Source organism: Gallus gallus, chromosome 9 (genome assembly GCF_016699485.2).
Source record: "Gallus gallus isolate bGalGal1 chromosome 9, bGalGal1.mat.broiler.GRCg7b, whole genome shotgun sequence".
NCBI classification, from domain to species: Eukaryota; Metazoa; Chordata; class Aves; order Galliformes; family Phasianidae; genus Gallus; species Gallus gallus.
In genome coordinates, this window is record NC_052540.1 from 6533897 (window position 1) to 6554098 (window position 20202).

At 37.5% G+C, this 20202-nt stretch overlaps 1 protein-coding gene across 18 annotated transcripts in view; it reads left to right on the top strand.

Moving 5' to 3' along the window:
* The window catches only part of PXYLP1 (2-phosphoxylose phosphatase 1), a 100463-nt gene extending 81485 nt beyond the window's left edge, over positions 1-18978 (top strand). For all 18 annotated transcript variants that reach the window (XM_046898583.1, XM_025153780.3, XM_015277038.4 and 15 more), the window contains 4 exons: positions 2549-2710; positions 3299-3425; positions 13439-13578; positions 16689-18978. In XM_046898583.1, coding sequence (XP_046754539.1) covers positions 2549-2710; positions 3299-3425; positions 13439-13578; positions 16689-17620 — 1361 coding nt within the window. In that variant the 3' untranslated portion in view covers positions 17621-18978. The remainder of the gene's footprint in view (positions 1-2548; positions 2711-3298; positions 3426-13438; positions 13579-16688) is intronic.
* Positions 18979-20202: the final 1224 nt, after the last annotated feature.

Below are 20202 nucleotides of genomic sequence, written 5' to 3' on the forward strand. Positions count from 1 at the left end.
GAAACCTATAAACAATTTGTGTAATTTAAGACAAATACCTTCAGAAATGAAGATAGTATGGTTGTGCCACAGTTAGATTCAAATTTAGAAGCTTGAGCTCTGTCCCTCTCTGATGTACTTGGAAGAGGACAAACTGGTAGCAGTTTGGGTTGGAAATTCTTTCCCTTCTTTCTCCCTTGTGTAATCCAAGCTTGTTCACTAAACTATGAGGGTAATACTTACCAGCTAGTATAAAGTAATCTACAATCACTGTTAGCAGCAGCATTTTTATCAACTTTTTGTAACTATGTTAATTACTGTTATTCTTAATTTATGATCCGATTTCTGGTCCACAAGTATTATTTTGCACCCATAACTGCTGTGGTGACTTCAGAGAGTCCTTTTAGAGTGTGTTGTCAATGGGTTTTGTAAACTAAACTTATTGTCATATTCCAGCAGGTGCAATTTTTACTTGTAATTTAACTTCTAATATTTTGAGTAGTTTCTTTTCTGAAAGATTAAGTGTTCCATGTTCTTAAATTTGTCTGGTAGTGTTAAAGTACTTTGACTACGTAGATGAGAAATGAGTCTTTGCTATCTGTAAATCAAATATTTGATCTCTTGAACACTAGGCAGTTGACCTCAATGAGAAAATATGGTCATCTGTGTCATAGCTAGTAGCATCAGTGCAAAGATGTGCTCTGTTCTGTTGTGTTTGCCTTGGGTCAAAAATTAGATTCCTTACTCTGCTTTTGAATCTCGTAACCAAATTTTAGTGCAAGAGTTCTGAGCTCTTGCTGTTGGTATATGTTTTTTTCCTGTCATTCAAAACATTGATGCTGAGCTGTGATAAATCCATGAATACTAAAGCCAGCTCTACATTTCTGTGATGTTAAATGGGCAGTAGTAATGTTGTAGGCTGCTATAGAGAAAATTGTTAACACAAAGTTGAAACTTCTTGCTCCTGATGTTTTCTGCATAGAAAACTTGACCAATATAACTACTGTAATTTCCCATTTATACTCCTCAGGCCATCTAATGCTGTTTATTTGCAGAGGGCATCAGCTGCTATAACGCTTTCTTAGGTTTGGGATTTATATTCCTAACACAAATTTGCTGCAAGTACCCTTTAAAACACAGTCATCAACCTCTAACAAATACCACCAAGGCTCTGAGTTACTAATAGTTTATTTCATCAGTGGTTTGCAATGTCTTCCATCAACATACAACAGTCCTAGCAGGGAAGGAGCTAATTTTTTTTTAAAGATAAATTAAAAAATGAATGTTGGAATTGCAGCTGAGCCCTGCAGTTTAAGTGGCCAAAGTCAAAATTACAGTTTAATGTTCTCACTAAGACCAGTCCTGCGGGCAATTATACAAAATGTGGAACAGTTGGAGGAAAGGATTGAAGTCACTTTGCCTTGTGGATATTAGCTTTGTCAACAACACTAGCAAGGCCATGAAAAATGCTTGAATTCTGGTTTTGACATGCAAGGAGAAATTACAGTAAGATATTTAAAGTAGCACATTGTAGCGTAAGAATGAAGAGTCTCTGCTACATTAACAGCTATGTGCTCTTAGAATTTGTGTATGTTTCACTGTTTGTGTACACAACTCAATATTGTAGAATAAATACACCTCTAAAATTAGGTCTGGGAGTCAAGGTGCTCTGAATTTTTTCTTGTTTTCTTCTTCTCCCTTCCCATTTTCCCCTTCCCCACAAAGATAAATAGTAGCAAAAATACTAGCAGTTTTCCTCCTTGTTTTCACCTCTAAATCTGATTCTCTTCAAATACTAGAAAAAGCTGGTGGGAGGGAGTGGGGGGAAGAGCATTTGTTTTTACAAGTATAGACTTGAAAGGCTTGTAAATTCACTAGTGCTTTCACATCAGAGCAACCCCAAAAAGGCTTTGTCAGTAAAACTCTGGCCTGAAATTCAGATTTTATAGAGGTGTGCTTCTACATGTCTGAAGTGCATGAACTGCATTTCTTTCTAATTACCTTTTTTTGTTATAATGATCTCAGTTGCATTTTACCAAATGTATTTTGTGTTTATTGTCTTTAAATAAGTCTGATTATTTAAGACTGGCCAAGTAGCCAAGTAAGGAGAAGAATTTGTAAGGAAAATGGTGAACAGTCTAGTTCCTTCAATCTCAGTCATAGAATCTCCAGTATTTTGTTTACCAAATGGTTTGTAGTACCATCATAACTGTGCTGTCTTTCGAGTGATGTCCTTCAGCATAAGTTTTTAAGTGAAAGTGATGAGGGACAGCTGGACCTGTAATGGATCTTTTCTTTCCAGTTCATGCTCTTAGTGCTTCTTGGGAGACTGACAGAAAAAGCCAGCTTCAAGAGGGCAAAAAGCAAAGTTGTTCTTCATTGAGATGGATTTCTGTGGCATCAGCCAAGCATTGAAGTTCCTGAATTCTGGTCTTGTCGTCTTGACTATGGAAAAATGTGAAAAATTCACAACAAAAATCAGCTTTCTCTTTATTTTTTTTTAAAGGCTTAGTTAGGTATGTCATTAAATTCTCCTAAAGCTATACTGTCCACGTTTTGTGTCTTTCAGTGCATTTAATCCCAGTGAACCCTATCAAGGAAGATGGGTTGAATCCTAAGAGCCGAAAGAGAATAATGCCTGATTTGCTGACAGAACCTCCTGCAATAGATCCTGTTTACGAAGCTCATGTTTACTGCAATATTCCTACCATTGCTGAACGTAGCATGGAAGGTAAGCTTCATGCTTGCAAATGGTGATTTAGTGGAAATGATAACTTCGTGCATTGTTGGTTCTTCATTGCTTGTAGCAAGGTACAGCAAATGTCAACTGGTTGCTGAATTCTGTTAAACTGCTCAAAATGCACTGTTCTTCTCTCTTTTGTATTTTTCTCTGATTTGTTGACTTTTAGAAGTGGTTCTGTTATCGCTCAGTGCTCAACTGAAATTTTTTAATTAAAAGAGTGGGAGTCTTTAGAGATAATTAATATTTTGCACTGTTTATTACAAGTGAACTAGAAGACGTGTGTACCTTGTAGCAACTGCAGCAGTTAGTTTGAAATAACTCCCTCATGTACGTATCCCATTAACAAATATAAAAGCACAAACTAATATATAAATAAACTCTGAATTAAGCATGCTGTGAGATACCCATTACAATAGGGGTCTGGAAGAGGTGTTGTGGAAGTGGAATGATGGTACTGTGTTGGCAGAGACCAACGCTTGAACAATGTCATGTATGGCTGTTGAACTTTGGATGTCCTTTTTTCATCACACTTTTTTGTTAACATTCATTTTTTACATTTTCTTTTCTTCATTATAGGTTATGCACCTCATTATTTTAAGCTAGCGTCAGTTCAAGTGTTGATTCGACATGGAGATAGATATCCATTATATGCCATTCCCAAAACAAAAAGACCTGACATTGACTGTACGTTGCTGCCTAACAGGTAAAATTTTTTTTGCTTTTACCATTACTACATGCATGTTTTGCTTTATAATTACTTTGTTCCTCTCCAGGAAACAATTTATGCAGCTTAAAGTCTGTGGCTCCTGATGTTGTTGTATTATGATGCATTGAAGGAGATGGGAGGAAAAAAAGCTGTATGACTGGTGTACAGTGTATCCTATGAAACAGGAGCTGTTAACTGTTACATGTTCAGACCAGAATAAATTCTATATGTTTCTATTAAAAAAAAAAAGAAAGAAAAAGAAAAGCAAAAGCTACTTAATTATTTAGTTACCTTTCTTTAGGTAAACTTCTAGGTATGTTCAAAATGTAGGTGCAGTGTTTGAGAATCAACTCTCTTTCAGTTGACCATGTTTCCTTTGTGTGAGCACAAATATGTCTCTGTCACTATCACAGGAAAATTGATCATTGTGTTTTCTGAGAAGTGAAATGATATAATTTATCAGAGATTTCCCTTAAATTAATGATCTGTCTCAAACTTCTCGGAGTGAGGTGGTGGGAGGGAGTATTTTATGTTTAATTGTTAAAATATGAGCTAAAGAGAGTGCACTATTTGCTATTTGAACGCTACACGTATACTGTAGTTACCTCTCACTATTGAAAACTGTCAGATATTTGTGTCTGTCATTTAAATGTGTGGTGATTTCAGTGACCTGGGAGTTGCATCTGCTTTGTGTACGTGTATGCATTACAAAGGGAGGGGGCTTAATAGGCTTCCTGATCTATCAGTATACCAAGTGGTGCTGATATACCGTAAACACCCTTTTTTTCCAGAATAGTGTGCAATCTCTTTCTGTAAAGAGATAAAATTCTTGCTTTTCTGGTGTAGAATTATTCAGGAGTGGCTTTACTCTGTCATACTGAAAATATAATGGCATGCTGAAAATGCGTTTATGAGTATCAAATACACCAAATGTTTTTTTCTTGTTTTGATAGATTCATGAGCCATGTTTCTTAGAATTGTAAGTGGCTTGCTGTGATCTGGAGTATTTATGATTTTTATCTTTATAAAGGTAAAGCTAAAAGAAATTGACATTGTAATCAATATCCTGAAATCTGCAAGACTTGCAATGTTGTCTTCAGTTGCAGCCTGTGTTCTAATGTTATCCTGGTACGAGTAATTAAAAAATAATTATCTTTGTCCAAACTACAGTTTTGGCAGTGAGTGACCCTACAAAGGTTTGAAAGCATGAGCAGTTTCAACCCATCTGTGCACACACAGAGAAGTGTTAGCAAAATTAAGTCTTTTGAAGATCTGGGCTTGTTTTAAGAAAAAAAGTTAATAGGCTTTGTTTGTTCTTAACTATATACAATATTCCACATATATGCAAAAGGATACTTTTAAATAAAAGAGTAAAATGAGATGGAAAAATAGATGAAAGAAATTTTTTTTGAAGAGAACATGGCACTGGAATTTAGAAGACAAATAGCTTCTAATTTCACTATGTTTACATTGTATGTATGTATTCTTTTCTTAGCTGATAGATGCATGTATCAAAATAAAAAAAAAAAGAGAAAAACCATAAACTCAATATTTGAAAGGCTACTGCATTTCTTTTGCAATGCCTATAGTGAACATGAACCTGAATATCTTCTTGAACTCTATTGAAAAACTTACAAATGTTCCTCTGGCATGGGACATTTTACACGGTGCAATTTAAAAAAAAAAAAAACTTTCATCTACCTTCATGTTGATTTCTTCTGTATTCATACTGCAGCTTCCGTGAAAGTTTGTTCTGTTAAATGGCATTCCATGGTCTTCTCTAACATCTTCCAAGACAAGTTTCAGTTATTTGAGAGGTATCCAACCCTAACAGTGTTCTGCACCCACTGCCAGCTAACTAGTTGTCTTATATTTGGTATGCCAAATAGACTGGAGACAAGACACCAAACTTGAGATATCTCTGCCATAGAGTTTTGTGGCCAATTAGTTTATTTAACAAGATGAAAAAGGAACATTTTGCTGATAGCTGTTACAACATTTGTAATAACCATCCTCAAAGAAGTGAGATTATATTCAGAATAATATACCAAGTAAAGGAGTGTGATACGGATTCCTGCTGATGTCCTTACAGATCTGTTACTCTGAGCTTACTTGATATATCACATTAGAACGTGAGAAATCTCTGTGGAAAGATGTCAAGTGCAAGTGACAATACTGGATGAGTTGCTGTATTTCTCAGTATTACAGTGCTGCATGATACCTCAGTTTTGTATTTATTAGAAAAGCTTTTATAGCTATTTCTACAGTTTCAGGCAGAGAATACAATGTGAAGGCTGTGAAATCAGGATAACTATCCATAAAAAGCAAGGAAGTAGTGCATCTTTTGACACTGCCGACAGATTGACCAAGTCATGTAGTTAAGAGGGCATAACGTCAGGATGTGAGGCCAGTAGTGTAGATACCCCTGGCTGTTACCAATTTATGAAGCATTAGAACATCAGCTTACAAATAATATATCCACCACTGTTCATCACCACATGAATGAAGAACAACAACAATCGGTTTCTTGAGTACAAAGCTTATAGATCTGCTGGCTGACTTTGAAAGGGCAGCAGATTAAAGGAGTTGGCTCTGTACTGTTGTGACCTAATGTTACAGCTGACATTTCTGAATAAAGCTGGAATTGTTAATGTTTCTATCATTGGTTCAAATGGAATATTTATTATTTTAACATCAGGAATCTATTTGCTGAGTTTGGCTTTCGGGCTTATACTCCTTTATGATGTAAATTTGGTACTTGATTGCAAATGTACCTATTTAGAGAGTATTACAAGGTCTGTAATTGCTACCTTTGGACTGAAGGTTTCTTTATGCTGTGTAATTAAGTTGAGATGTCTGATTAAAAGTCTGGCTTGTTTAAGCTTTCTGGACGTTAGTTTCAGATAAGTATGCTGCTCATACTCAGTCTGTTCTTTATTTGACTTGGCATTCAGCTGATGGAATTCATTAATTAAGCAGACTGTGCTACAGCCCCTTGGACTTCTAATGGATATGCAGAATAGTCTTGAAGTTGCGCTTAGGTTTTGTGAATTATGGATTGTGACATCTGTGTGTGGAATGAATGTAAGCAAATGGATTAAATGCTTTGGAGATTTCTTCCATCCAGTGCTTAAATTAATACTATTATTTTCATTGTTCTGGATGCAAATTTCCAAGGGGAACTGAATAATATGTGTACTTTTGTCCCCAAGAAAATTAATTGAATGGTGTTGGTGAAAATCTGTTCATTGTAGTGTTTGCTTTTTGGGAGAACAAATTAACCACCCCCTTCTCTTCCCTTTGTGCCTTATATGTTGAATGTCAAAAAGCAGCATGTATGCAATGTGTCATCTTTGAATTTTTATCTGAGAGGGAGAAGAAATGCTTTTTATAACAGTCTTCTGAAATCATTTTAGGCATTTTTAAGTTAATAGCACTCTTGGTTTATTGGTGTATGTTACAAGGCACTCTGAGAGCTGTTGGTGTTAATCATAAAAGGCTTTGCAACAGGTACCTGAATTTAAGGTTCAATATGAAGAATCTTAGGTTTGGTTGCCAGAAAAAAATGAAAGTGTGGTAGAGGCAAGCAATGTATTGTGAGCTAAGGGAGGGGTGTGGATTTCCCTTGTAGTGAGGTTATAGCGTAAGTCAGACCACAATTAGGTGAAGAAAGATCTGAGTCTCTTCTGGCTTCACTGAAGGCTAAGAAGAAAAGTTGACTGGGTCACTGGAGAGTTTAAGAATGTAGAGACTACAAGACTTCAAAGAATAAATATACTCCAGAAGTACTAATACTGTCTCAAGGATCTCTTTTGTAAGACTACTCTAATCCATTGCTGTTTTAGTGGCTCTTCTGTTTGCTTGCATTTTAAAAAGGAAACAATATAGGCATTTCAGTTAACACTTATTTTTGTGACTTGAAGGTCACAAAAAAAAATTTGTTGGGAGCAATAAATAATTTGCCTTTGGTGTGGTTAGGAGACAGTATCTGATGTGATAGGATTGCAAAAAGATGCTTGTTTATCTGAAGCTTGGCATGTGCCTGACATGGCTGCATTTGCTTAGCCAGTAACACACTGAGGTTTCTGCAGCTCCTTGTCAGAAGGTCCTCTTGGCTTCTGCAAATTCTGCATTTGCTAACAGAAGTTACATTTGCATAGTTAAATGGGGTTTGGGGGGGAATCCATCTCAGTCCACTTCCTTGAGTTCTTTGCTGAGGCAAGACCTCCTGCAGAACTTGAGAATGCACTGCTGTGAGAGGGCAGCACAGTGCATAACGGACGTAAGAGGAATAAAAAGTTCAACTCTCCTCAGTTCTGCTAAGCATCCGTACCTGTCAACTAGTAGCTTTCTGTTTGATTAACAGTTGAGTTTTAACTTTTAAATAAATGGATGCTTATTAATTGCTCACAAGAATTAGTATTTCTTTTCCAATTTCTCTTGTGATCATAATCCTTGACCAACACATTTTGTCTCTCTGTAGCATCTCGTGGTGGTGAAGCTATGTTATTTATGCTTTTCTTGAATTTTTGAGTCTGGAAATTATTAAAAATAAACTGTAGCTGCAGATAGTCTTGTCAGTGCAGTGCCTTTCTACATCTGTTTCTTAAATATACTTTATTTTAGTGAGATTAACCATGTGATTTTGACAAATCTGTAGTCTCAAATTTGTAGGTGATTCAATGACATGTTTGGTTTTATGAGTCAGGACAGATTGAATGCTGTGGTTTGTTGAACATCAGCTCTTAAAAACAAAAACAAACAAACAAAAGGCACTTCATTTTACAATATACATAGTAGAAATAAGGCTCCAATTGGTTCAGTGCTCCAATCACAGGGAAAGGAAACCTTTCACACACAGACAATACAAGTGAATGGCAATACTTTTCTTAGTGGTCCTGAGACAAATAGCCCTGAGAAACATGGACTGTTTTCTTCTTACTCGGTGCATTAACTGTCCAATAGGGCAAGGATGATGGAATATTAAACATTTGTCTTCATGCTGTGACTTGTATTTTAAGATATGTATTTATTAAACAAAGGTATTGAGGTCAGAGAGCTGGTTTTCTACCAAAAGAGGCTTCCATGCTCTCAGTCTGAGCTCCACTTTACCCAGGAGTGGAAAGCCTCACCTTCTCCCATTGCAGTTCCTTAATAGTGACACTGAAGCCTTGAATGGGGACAGGTTGGTAAAAATGTCCCATAATGAAGTTTCTCTGCTGCTATAGAGATGAGGCTTAGCTGTGTAGTATGTGGGAACCTAATACTGAGCTGCATGAGTTCAGTTTTCATACCTCTGCGTATATATAGTAGATGTAATATATCTATTTTCAAGTATGTTTCTGAGATAATATTGTGCCATTGTGGCAGTCGTGGCAGTCACCCAAAATCCCTTAGCAGACTTGGAGGTGCCATGTGCACATGCTCACTGTGGTACTCTATTTCTGACTTTGCTGTGCTAATTCAGAACAGCCAACAGATTAATGTTTGCTTCTCAGCAAAAAAATGGAAATTGTTTCTGCTTTGATATCTAAACCCCAAAAGGAAAAATAAATTTCTTATTGCGAGATGTCAGCTCTGTTGCTGGCAGAAATAAACGTATACTTCAAATAGTTGTGCAGTATGATTTTCTTTCTATGTACATTAGTAACAGTGTAGCAGTAATGCTGGAATATGATGTCTCTTTAAAGCTTGTTAAGACCTTTGTAGAATATTTAAATATTGAACAAGCAATTTAAATGTTGGTCCACATTAATGCATGAAGACTACACTGTTAAATCTGGGACCTATTATCCCGTGTTTATTTGAAAATAACAAAAAAGTATGTTCAGTGTATTGTTCAAGTAAAAGGAAGCATCACATTTTTGTTACAGGTAAAAAAAAAAATAGATGTCTTTTGCAACAATAAAAGAATTCGATGGCAATTTAATAGTTTTGAAAATTAGGAAAGAAATGTTCAAAATTAGAAAAAAAGTATGGCTGTTGCTCGTGATGTTAAATAATATGCCATTCCCCGTTCTAACAAATTTGAAATATTTATTATGCTAATACTTTCCTAAATACAATACCTCACTGTCAATGTCCAGCAAATTACAGTAGATGTCTTTCTATTCCACTTTCATTTTCTGCTGACTTCAATGGAAATGCAATTTTGAGGGTATTTTGGTCTTCTCAACTATACAAATGAGTAATTTTCTTTGCTTCCAGCTCCAGCAGTCCCAGCAGTCTTAGCTGTGTTGCCTGGATACTCCATCTCCTGCGGCATCTGTAAATTGGCCAATTCTATGGGAGGATTCGTATTCTAAATAAGAGAAATCTTGGGGTGGGGAGGGGAATTGTTTGTTAGCTGGTAGCTGGAGCTACTAAAAAGCAAACAAGCATATAAAACCCACCAACCAAAAACTTACTTTGCTTAACAGCAAAATTTGTTTGCTCAGTTATGTGAGGTTAATTGGGAGAACTGCGCATGTATTCACAATTGTGTTGCATGTGTGAGAATTACGTTAGGTGCAGAGGTGTGTTATATCCTCACGTCTGTCCCCTTTGGGCAGAATGGCTTTTCCGTTTGTCTGATCCCCTCCCGTGAGGGATTTTCTTTTAATTTTCTTTTAATTTCTTTCATTTCATTAAGTAGTAAGCTCGTATTTTATGTTCAAAATGCATCTAACAGTCATGTTTCATTGTGTGCTTCTTCAAGGAGATGCTTAACTTGTGCTTGCTTGAAAAGAAATAAATCTGAAGTTAAGTAACTTACATTTACATACATAGATGAAAAGATAAATGAATACACTGAAAAATGCACCTTAGCACGTGATTGTTGTCTGCATCACTGCTGCAGGTTTGGTTCCAATAGAATGCAGCAAAGGAAACAGAATGGTGTTGCAGTTCTTTTTTTTTAGCTTTCTGATACACGTTTGCAGGACTTGCTAATTAAGTAAATAAGACTTAAGTAAAATTGTGGCTGACATTTTGTTCATGTTTAGAGCTTTTTGAAGTGTGAAGTGTAGAAAATGGGCAGTTCAGTCTGCTACATCTGTAATAAGCTTAAAAAGCTGTTTGCTAATGACTTTCATTTAATTTTCTCAATTTTTCCATTTAGCAGTACAGGGCTGTGAAAATAGCAAAATGTGCAAGAAGTTGTTTTGGAACTCACATCTGGAGCTGGATTAAGCTCTATAGTGTGCGATGGTGTGACAGAAAGTCTCAACTGATTTAAAAGGGAAGAAAGCCTTTTACGTGCCTCTGCTTCTCAAATGTTAATTGTTGAAATATTAAAATGATAATATACAGAAGCAGTTGTGGGTTTAAAATATAAGTTGACTGCTTTTTCTTTTCATTTGCAGTTAAAAATGAAAAAAACCCTTTTGAACATTTTTTTCTCTCATTTTGCTTGTTGAACACTTCTCTTATTGGCAGTTGTACTGTAATTTATAATAACATTTTCTTCCCAAGAAGTCTGCACATTCATTGGTCATCTTTTTCTTTTTTTTTTCCCTTTTCTTTACCCTGAAGTTAAATTAAATACTTGTGCAGTTTTATAAAGTGATGCGACAATGTAATTTCAAAGACCTACTTTTATATTGGATATTGGCTATTTCATGTGAGATCTCCTGTGCGTGCATGCTGCGAGCATAGCTCTGCAATAAGTGCTTTCTCATGAAAGAGAGTTTCTCTTTTGCCTCTTCTATGTAAGCATGAAAATGTTTGTCCTGGTAAATTTTGATTCCAAGCACTTATTGATATGTTAGCAGTTCTGTTGCTCCCTCTTGTGGTTTCTATCTGTAATTAAGGAAGCTTTTCTAGTTCTGAGGGTTTTGTATCCAAACAGTATATTATTCTAGCAAAGTTTGAACACTTACAATAAATATTAAGCTGAGACTTCTGTAAGAGTTCTCTGAAATGTATCTTTTTCAGTTTTATTTTTAAATAGTTCTATTGTGAGGAACATCCACAAAATAGATTGCTTAGGCTGGAAGTCCCATTAGAATGATAACCACCTGGGGCAGAAATGGGTTGCTGGACAGTTTCTGATTTAGTTCTGCACAAAAATAGAGGTGACTGTGAATCGTTCCTTGTGTGTGGATAATAACACAGGCATTCTATGGAGGGGAGAAATAAAATGATATTTAAAAGGTAGCTTTGAAGTGCAGTTTATGTAATGCTGTGCTGGGGACTAAGCTATGAGTTTTCAAACTATAAATCACATTAAGTGTTGATGTTTAAGAAGGGAAATAGTACTTATGTAAAGTTCTGTTGTAGAAGTTTGGTCAGTTTGTTGTTTGTTTGTTTTAACAGTTTAAATCTCTTTCAATTGCATTGTTTTGGGTCTTTTTTAGTACATGTTATTTTCAGCACATCCATACAACAATGAACTGAGTCTAAACATTCATTGACTTGAGTTCTGTTTCAATGAGTTAACCTCAAATTTTTTGCTTGTATCTTTTTTCTATTTGTATTCTTTCCTTGCATCATGGGGATATTTACAGTCAATTGTTATTACTTACACATTAAAATCAGTAAACTCAAATATGGAGGAAAAAAATCCAGTCTTCTCAGGGAAAGACTATGGAGCTCTGCAGTAGTTGACTTGGGTTGGGCTAGCCAGCTTTTTGTCACGGGTCTCTGTATGTGTACAAAAAAGATAAAGTGGTCACACTGCTGCATTGTACTGCCAAGAGCGTTGTGGTGATTACGTGCCATGCTCCTCTGGGGCACTTGCAAAGGTGCAGAGGTTTCTTGGTTCCTTGTGTTCCTAGGTTCCTTGGGTCATTGCTGAAGTGTCAAATTAGTGAAGACCCCAGCTATTCTAGAATTAGAGGTCTGCATCTTGTATGGTGTGAAGGAAGCATTTTCAAAGGGGCGAATATTTGTTTTTCTCCTAACATTCTTTTAGCAAATACTGTGAGACAATGCAGAAATTAGTTGTGCTGTGTGATAAGTCTGTGTCTTGTAAGTCTATGTGCTTTGCTAAGAGACAATTTTGACCAATAAAGGAAAGGTGCTATATGTAGTAGTGCTTGCATAATGATTTGCAGTGTATTTTGATTTTAAAATTTATTACCATTAGTGTAATGATATTCACACCTGCAGTAAGGACTTAAAGTTACATTTGTGTAATGCAGTCTGATCATGTGGGCCATTCTAGTTATTGCTTTTGGTACAGTATACATTCAGCAAGGTTGAATAAAATGGACATTTTTGTATTGATATTTCCTCAGATTCATCTCTGTGTATAATCTCTAGTTTTTTCTAATGTTTTCTCAGCTGTAGAGCCTGCATGAATTAGATATATTAAATGTTGTTTAAATATATTTTTTCCTTAACCTGAGACACAATGCAGTTTGCTTTAGTTTTACCCATGTAAGGTGTCTGGCAGTGTTGGACCCTTTATTTCTTAGTAATAGTACAATACCCAAAGCAATGGGCTCTGATTTCAGTGAAGTCGTTGGGTGCTGCTTTGCAGATGCCGTGAGCTACCTGTGCTATTTGATATGCAGCCTGAGGAAATTTGAAGTTAAGTCTAGGTCTGTAGACAGCAATTTACATTACAACAGTTCAGAATTCCCACAAGATCTCTACCTAACACAGTGGTTAGCTGATCCCTTTTAGATTCTTAGTCCCTTCGACAGTGTTGTTAAAGTGCAGTAGGACTGCAGAAGTTAGAGAGATTTTTTCTTTTCTGAAAGGATTTAATTAGAAAAAAAAAATCACAGCAGTACCATTGCATTAAAAAAACAAAAACAAAACAAGCAAACAGAAAAAAAAAACCTTGGAAATTATTTTATGAAAGATATCATAATTTTAATGTGCCAAAACATCGGTTTCCTACAGCTCTTTGGTATTAAATAAGTAGGATTTCTTTTGCATGCCTGCAGAAATCTTGAGTAAGGGCAGATGTCAGTGGGAAGTAACGTCACCGTGAAATTTTTGAGCTGACAGAATATTTCATTTTCTTGAGCTGTTTTTCTGTATACTTTGGGAAGTTTTCACATTTTGTTTTGCCTCTCTAGGAAACCTTCTCATCCTCAGCTGGAAGCTTTCATTAAGCACATGTCCAAAGGGTCTGCAGCCCAAATGGATGGTACCCTAAGCAGCCTGCCTCGTTACCCTAGTCATTCTCTTTGTGAAATGGGAGAGCTTACACAGACTGGTAAGTTTCCATAGCAGCTTTACATTTTCCTCTGCTCTCTTAACACAATCTGCTTGAAAACATATGCTTTATTTTTCTTAATAAATGATTTTCTTTGGGAAAATCATCATATTGGTCATACATTGGTTTTGCTAGGATAGGAGTCAAGTATTGAACTCTCTGCGACAAAAGTGGTATCAGTCTAAGAAACTGAGCATTTTTCTATAGCCTGCCTGCATTCTGTTAGAGGTCAATGACCCTTGGCATCTCTTTCAACTTTGTTTTTAAGTTAGAACAACTTTAATTGATGTTCCAAACCACAAAATTGCTTTGTTACCCCTTGTGAAAAATGACACTGTGGAAAATTGCAGTCCTTCAGAGGAAGATTTGGTACTTTCTTGTTGGTTAGTTTGTGATTCAGAAAGGCTCTGGAACTGAAGAGCAATCAGTTAGTTGCTAGTTTTCACCTGTAAAAGAACTGCTGAGTCTACTTCAAGAAGATTCAGATGTAACACATTTGTTTATATTATCAAAGTAGAACATCTTTGAAATATCTGATGCTTTATACAGTTTTGCTTTTTCCCCCTTCCCCCCCTATTTCTTATCTATCGCTTCTGTTGAGCTAGTTATTGGAAGAACATGTAGAAATACCAGCAATTAAATTCTAAACAAACAAAGTTTTGAGATTTCAACAATGCTGACACAGAGAGAGTCTGCTGAGCTCTTCTAGTGAATTTGTAGCTCATATATACCAGAAAAGCAGGAGAGATGGGAAGTAACTTAAAGTGCTGCAGTCAGGGATATGAGTATGTAGAAGAAAGTATTTGGAGAGCTTAGAGTATTGTGGTGCTGAGGCATTGCAGACTATTAGAAATAGACAAGGGATTTTAGGGTTGGAGAGGGAAGGTGGAGGCAGTGCGGGGTTGAAGTGGTAATAAGAGGGCTGTCAACAAACAGTAGGAAATAATGAGGGGAACAAAAGATAAGGAGAGAGAAAAATGTTTGTAAGAAACATTTTTTTAGAGGTTCCACAGCTCTTGGAATTGTATTTTTTGTTCAGAGTAACCAGCTGAACTGAAGTTGAAGTCAAAGTCATTGTATTAGTATGGTGCCAATTTCCTATATTTTTGATTCAAAAAATTCTGTGGAATTCTCATGTTCTTGTGCCTCATCAGAAGATATACTTGTGTTAGGCAACAGTGTCAAGTCTTCCAAAGTGGTCTCAGGAAAGTTCTTGCCAGATTACCAAGGACTCTTACTGATGCTGCAGGTTGCATGTGAAACTGGATTTATCACTGCACAGTTTGTGACTGAGCTAGTGTTTGTGACTCCTCCTGCTTGTAGCAAGTTATTAAAATGTTCAAGTTAGTCAAGGGTTTGTGCCTGTCTGGCTGCTGACAGAGGATAATGTAAGTAAGGTGGATTCTGGAGTTGGTGTGGGAGAAGGATACATGGCTTCTTCCTATCCAGCTAAATAAAGCCAAAGCATTAGTGTGAACATTATCAAGTGATTTGACAGCTTAACCCTGCCTATGGGAGGCATTTGGAGCTAGATCTTTAAGGTTGCTTCCAATCTAAGCCAATCTGGGATTCTACTTTCTGACGGAAGATGAGGAAGCCTGATGTGATTTCCTCACTTCCAGACTGGTTTTGTGAGTTTACATGCTAATTTACATTCAGTGTATTCATTATCCTCACTGCTGGTAGTTTTTCTGGCTACCGTAAATGAGCAGAGAGCACAGCATTCACAATTGGTCTGGAAACCTGACTCAGGTAACGTCTGGATCCACATTGATAACAATCCTATTTTTATAATAATGTTAGACCCATTCAGTCCCATATTTCTAGTCTCAAGAACAATATTAAATGACTAATGTTTTAAACTAATTGTGTAAAACTAGCTTTTTCTATTTGTGTCTCAACTTAGCTCCCAAAATCTGAGAGTTACTGAAAAAACGGCAAGTATCTCATTTGTGTCAGGGTGGAGGCCAGTCACAAGCGGTGTCCCTCAGGGACATGCTCTTCAACATCTTCGTCAATAGCATAGACGATGGCATCAAGTGCACCCTCAGCAAGTTTGCAGATGACACCAAGCTGAGTGGTGTAGTCGATATGCTGAAAGAAAGAGAAGCTATGAGAGGGACCTGGACAGGCTGGAGAAGTGGGCCTATGTGAACCAAATGAGGTTCAATAAGGCCAAGTGCAGGGTGCTGCACTTGGGTCAGGGCAATCCCAGGTATTTCTATGAACTGGGGGACGATCTCCTTGAGAGCAGCCCTACAGACAAGGACTTGGGAGGGGCCTGGTAGACAAGAAGCTGGACATAAGCCAGCAGCATGTTTTTGCAACCCAGAAGGCCAACTGTGTTCTGGGCTGCATTAAAACAGGGGTGGCCAGCAGGGAGAGGGAGGTGATTGTCCTCCTCTATTTGGCTCTTGTGAGGCCCCATCTGGAGTACTGCATCCAGGCCTGGGGCCCCCAGTACAGGAAGGATGTGGAGCTCTTTGAGTGGGTCCAGGGGAGGGCCACTAAGCTGATCAGGGGGCTGGAGCATCTCTCCTGTGAGGAAAGGTTGAGGGGACTGGGCTTGTTTAGCTTGGAGAAGAGAAGGCTCTGGGGAGACCTCATTGTGGCCTTCCCAGTACTTGAAGGGAGCATATATATAGGAGGGGAATGGCCGTTTACAAGGATGGATAGTGATGGGACAAGGGGGAATGGTCTTAAACTGAGACAGGGGAGGCTTAGGTTAGATATTGGGAGGAAGTTTTTCACACAGAGGGTGGTGACGCACTGGAACAGGTTGCCCAAGGAGGCTGTGGATGCCCCATCCCTGGAGGCATTCAAGGCCAGGCCGGATGTGGCTCTGCGCAGTCTGGCCTGGTGGCTGGTGACCCTACACGTAGCAAGGGGGTTGAAACTAGATGATCATTGTGGTCCTTTTCAGCCCAGGCCATTCTATGATTCAAGAATAGGTGAGGCTCAGTTTTGCAGTTCATAGTTTTTAACAGAGCTTTTAACAGTAAGACTGCTAGCTGTATTTCTTTTTTTTTTTTTCCCCTCCAAAATGAAGGAGATTATAATCATGTGTTGTACCTTCTTAAAAAAATTAAAAAGCCACAAATCTCTTTCAGGTGTTGTACAGCACTTGCGAAATGGACAACTATTGCGAGAAACTTATATAAACAAACATAAACTGCTTCTGAATGACTGGACAGCAAAACAGCTCTACTTGGAGACAACAGGAAAGAGCCGAACCCTGCAGAGTGCGCTGGCGCTGCTCTACACCTTTTTGCCAGATTTTGACTGGAAAAAAATTAATATGAGGCATCAGTGGAGCACCATTTTTTGTTCTGGAAGCTGTGACTGTCCTATGCGGAACCACTACCTAGAAGAGGAACAGCGCAGGCAGTACAGCTTACGGGTGAAGAACAATGATCTGGAGAAAATATATGTGGATATGGCAAAGATTGTTGGCATTCCTACCAGGCAGCTGAGAGCTTCTAACCCAATAGATTCTCTCTTGTGCTATTTTTGCCACAATGTCAGTTTCCCCTGTACCAAAACTGGCTGCATTGGTATGGAACACTTCAAAGTAATCAAAAGACATCAGTTGGAGGATGAGAGAGAGAGACAGGAAAAGAAACTTTATTTCCTGTACGCACTGTTGGCTACTCACCCTCTCCTCAACCAGACTGTTAATCGGTTTCAGCGAATTGCAGAAGGCAAGAAAGAAGAAATATTTGTTCTTCACTCTGCACATGATGTCACACTGTCACCTGTTCTTAGTGCCTTGGGCATTACAGAGGCCAGATTTCCACGATTTGCTGCCAGATTAGTTTTTGAGCTGTGGCAGGATGGGAAGAGACCCAAAGAACACTTTATCCGCATCCTGTATAATGGTGCTGATGTCACATTCCAGACCTCATTTTGCAAGGATTATTATAAACGTTCCAGCAAGCCAATGTGCCCGCTAGAAAAATTTGTCAGCTTTGTTAAGAGGGATATGTTCTTAGTTTTTAACAGCACTAGTTATTATGATGCATGCCATAGAAGACCACTGTAGGGAAGGAAAGTGAAGCTGTTAACTTCTGTGTAGGTGAAAGTCTGTATTCTGGTTGAGGTGCATTTCAGTTCTGTTGTTTCTTGACAAATGATATTGCTTGGAACGTTCTTCAGTTTCACTTTCATTCAAACTGTAGATGGTCTCCAGTAGAAGAACAGATACTGAGGAAGTATTTTGTCTGTGTTAACTGTCATGAATTGATAAACCATGTGAGCTACTGTAATGTTGGACTTTGCTTGATAGGGTGAGAGAGCTCTGATTTCATTTCCCTATATTCCAGAGCAATACTTGCACACCATGAGTTTAAAAACAAAGCATTCTTTTTTCACCATCATCTTGTAATCATGTAAGCAGCTGTATCAGGATATTTATAAAAAGCCAGACATCTGCTTGTAGGATATTCTGGATGCTCCCTACTCAGAAAGCATTTTAATATTTAGGAACAGGACTTTAAAGCAAAGTGCTTGACTATACCTGAGCATGTACAAATGAGTGTGTGCCTTTCTGACCTCACAGACCTACAGATGCTTACTTATGTTGCCTGTGCCAGAGAAGGGTGTACTGGAAAATGTGTGCAAAACTCTATTCTCTGACTGCACTTTTAGCACTTTGAACAATACAAACACAATCTACAAATATGTAATGGTCTTGTTATATTAAAATAGATAACAAATGCTAATATTACCACTACATCTGAATGGGAAATTAGGATTATAAATCAGTTTTACAGTGAGGTGTTGGGCTTTTTCCCATTGTAAACATGCTCAAGATGCTGTGCTATAAACAAATCAGCATTTTTGGAATTTGATATAGTGGCTGCTTGAGACAGCTTGACTAAACACTAAGAATTTTGTAGTTGATTTTAGTATTTTTATGGGCTAGGAAGCTCTTATTTTGTATGATCAGACTTGTGTACCTACTGCACTGTGTGAATTTATGGCACAGTAGATCTTTCATACTTAAGTTTGTAAAGAGCTGTGAAAGGCTGACTTTCAGACATTTTTCCCTTGATTGGGATGTACAGACTTGAGAATAAACTGTCTTTTATGGGTAACTTGAGCAGTGTGTAGGTATGAGAACTTGTATTCAAACTGTTTTCATCTCTTTAGGAATAGTAAATTGAAAATCAGTTTTTAATAGAAATTATAGAAATTTTATAATTCTGGGGGGATGGGTTTTTTACACATCTAGAAATAATGTAGTCTGTGACTCGTGACTCAGTGGTGCTAGTTTATAAAAAAACAAAACAAAACACAAAATTAAGCATAGGTTCTCTAACTGTTGATATTCCACTCTCTGTTTTCAGTGCTGCATTTGAACGTATTTCTTTAAATAAAAATGTAGGGACTCTTTGTGAATTTGTGTGTTACATTTATTTTGACTTCCTTAGTTGTTAGCAGTAGCAAACCTAAGTGTATTTTGTTAAGCTGCTTGTTGCTTTAATAACTTCTGCATTGGTTCACTTCATGTGTCCCTGTTCCAAATCTGAGAGGGGGCAGGTAAACACTTCATCAATATCAGATTAGATTGTGTAACTGCTGAAAAAGTTTTCTTTCAGCCTAAGGGATCTGCTCTGTTAGTTGTCACATGTGTTTGTGTGCTGGAGGGCAATCGGGAAGACAAAATGTGAAAGCTGAGCTCACTTTTTATTAATTAGGTGAACTAGACCATTTGTCTAAAATAAGTGCCAGATAGTCCAAAGAGTTCTTCAGTAGTTTGCTCTGCAGAGTGATAGCTGTTGGAGTTCTAATGATCTTCAGTGACCATTCACAGGAATCATGCAGAAATGCAGAAAACATTACCATGTGCCTATTATTGGTATTTTATGTCTGTCTGGTTTTTTTATTAATGTGTGTGGGGAGGAAAAGGAAAGCAAGCTAATTAGTCTTCTGTATATGCACAGTTTATGATTATATGCTCTTCTGAAAGACTTGATACAGCTCTAATGCTACTGGAAGACCAAAGAGAAAGAGCTGCGGGGCTGAGATCCTGTGTGCAACTTCCTGAGTTAGTTATGGAAACAAAATGGTGAGCCAACTGCATTGTCAAACTCAACTACAAGGTTTTAAAATTTGACTTAATTTATGATTAAATTGGCACCTGAGGGTAGATTTATTTTGAATTTGAGTCATAGATCTACCTGGGCAGTGGAGAAAGGCATACCCTAGAACTGATGAACACGCTCTCTGTTGGGGATGGATTGATGAATTAGACCTTTCAAATAGGAAACCTTGATCTGAGCAATTCCGAGGTTTTATCAAACAGCAGAAATAAATGCTGCTGCTTCAAGGAATGCTGTTTGAGATCCTGTTGTTGCCTTTAAATTGGTGTAGGGCTGGGATGTTTTGTGTGTTGAATGCAGTATTTAGAAACTAGTGTTTAAACATTGAGTACTTGTAGCTGGGTTTAAATGTGTCATGTTTTTCCTTATAAAATTCAGCTTACATATATCTCAGTGCAGTGCTGATGTGCAGTCTCATTTTTTGCCCTCTACTTCTTTCAGTTCTGGTAGGTAGAACAGCTTTGGTTTCAAATGCTGTTTGAACATTGGGAATGTCAAATGGTTTTATTTGAGCTGCCTA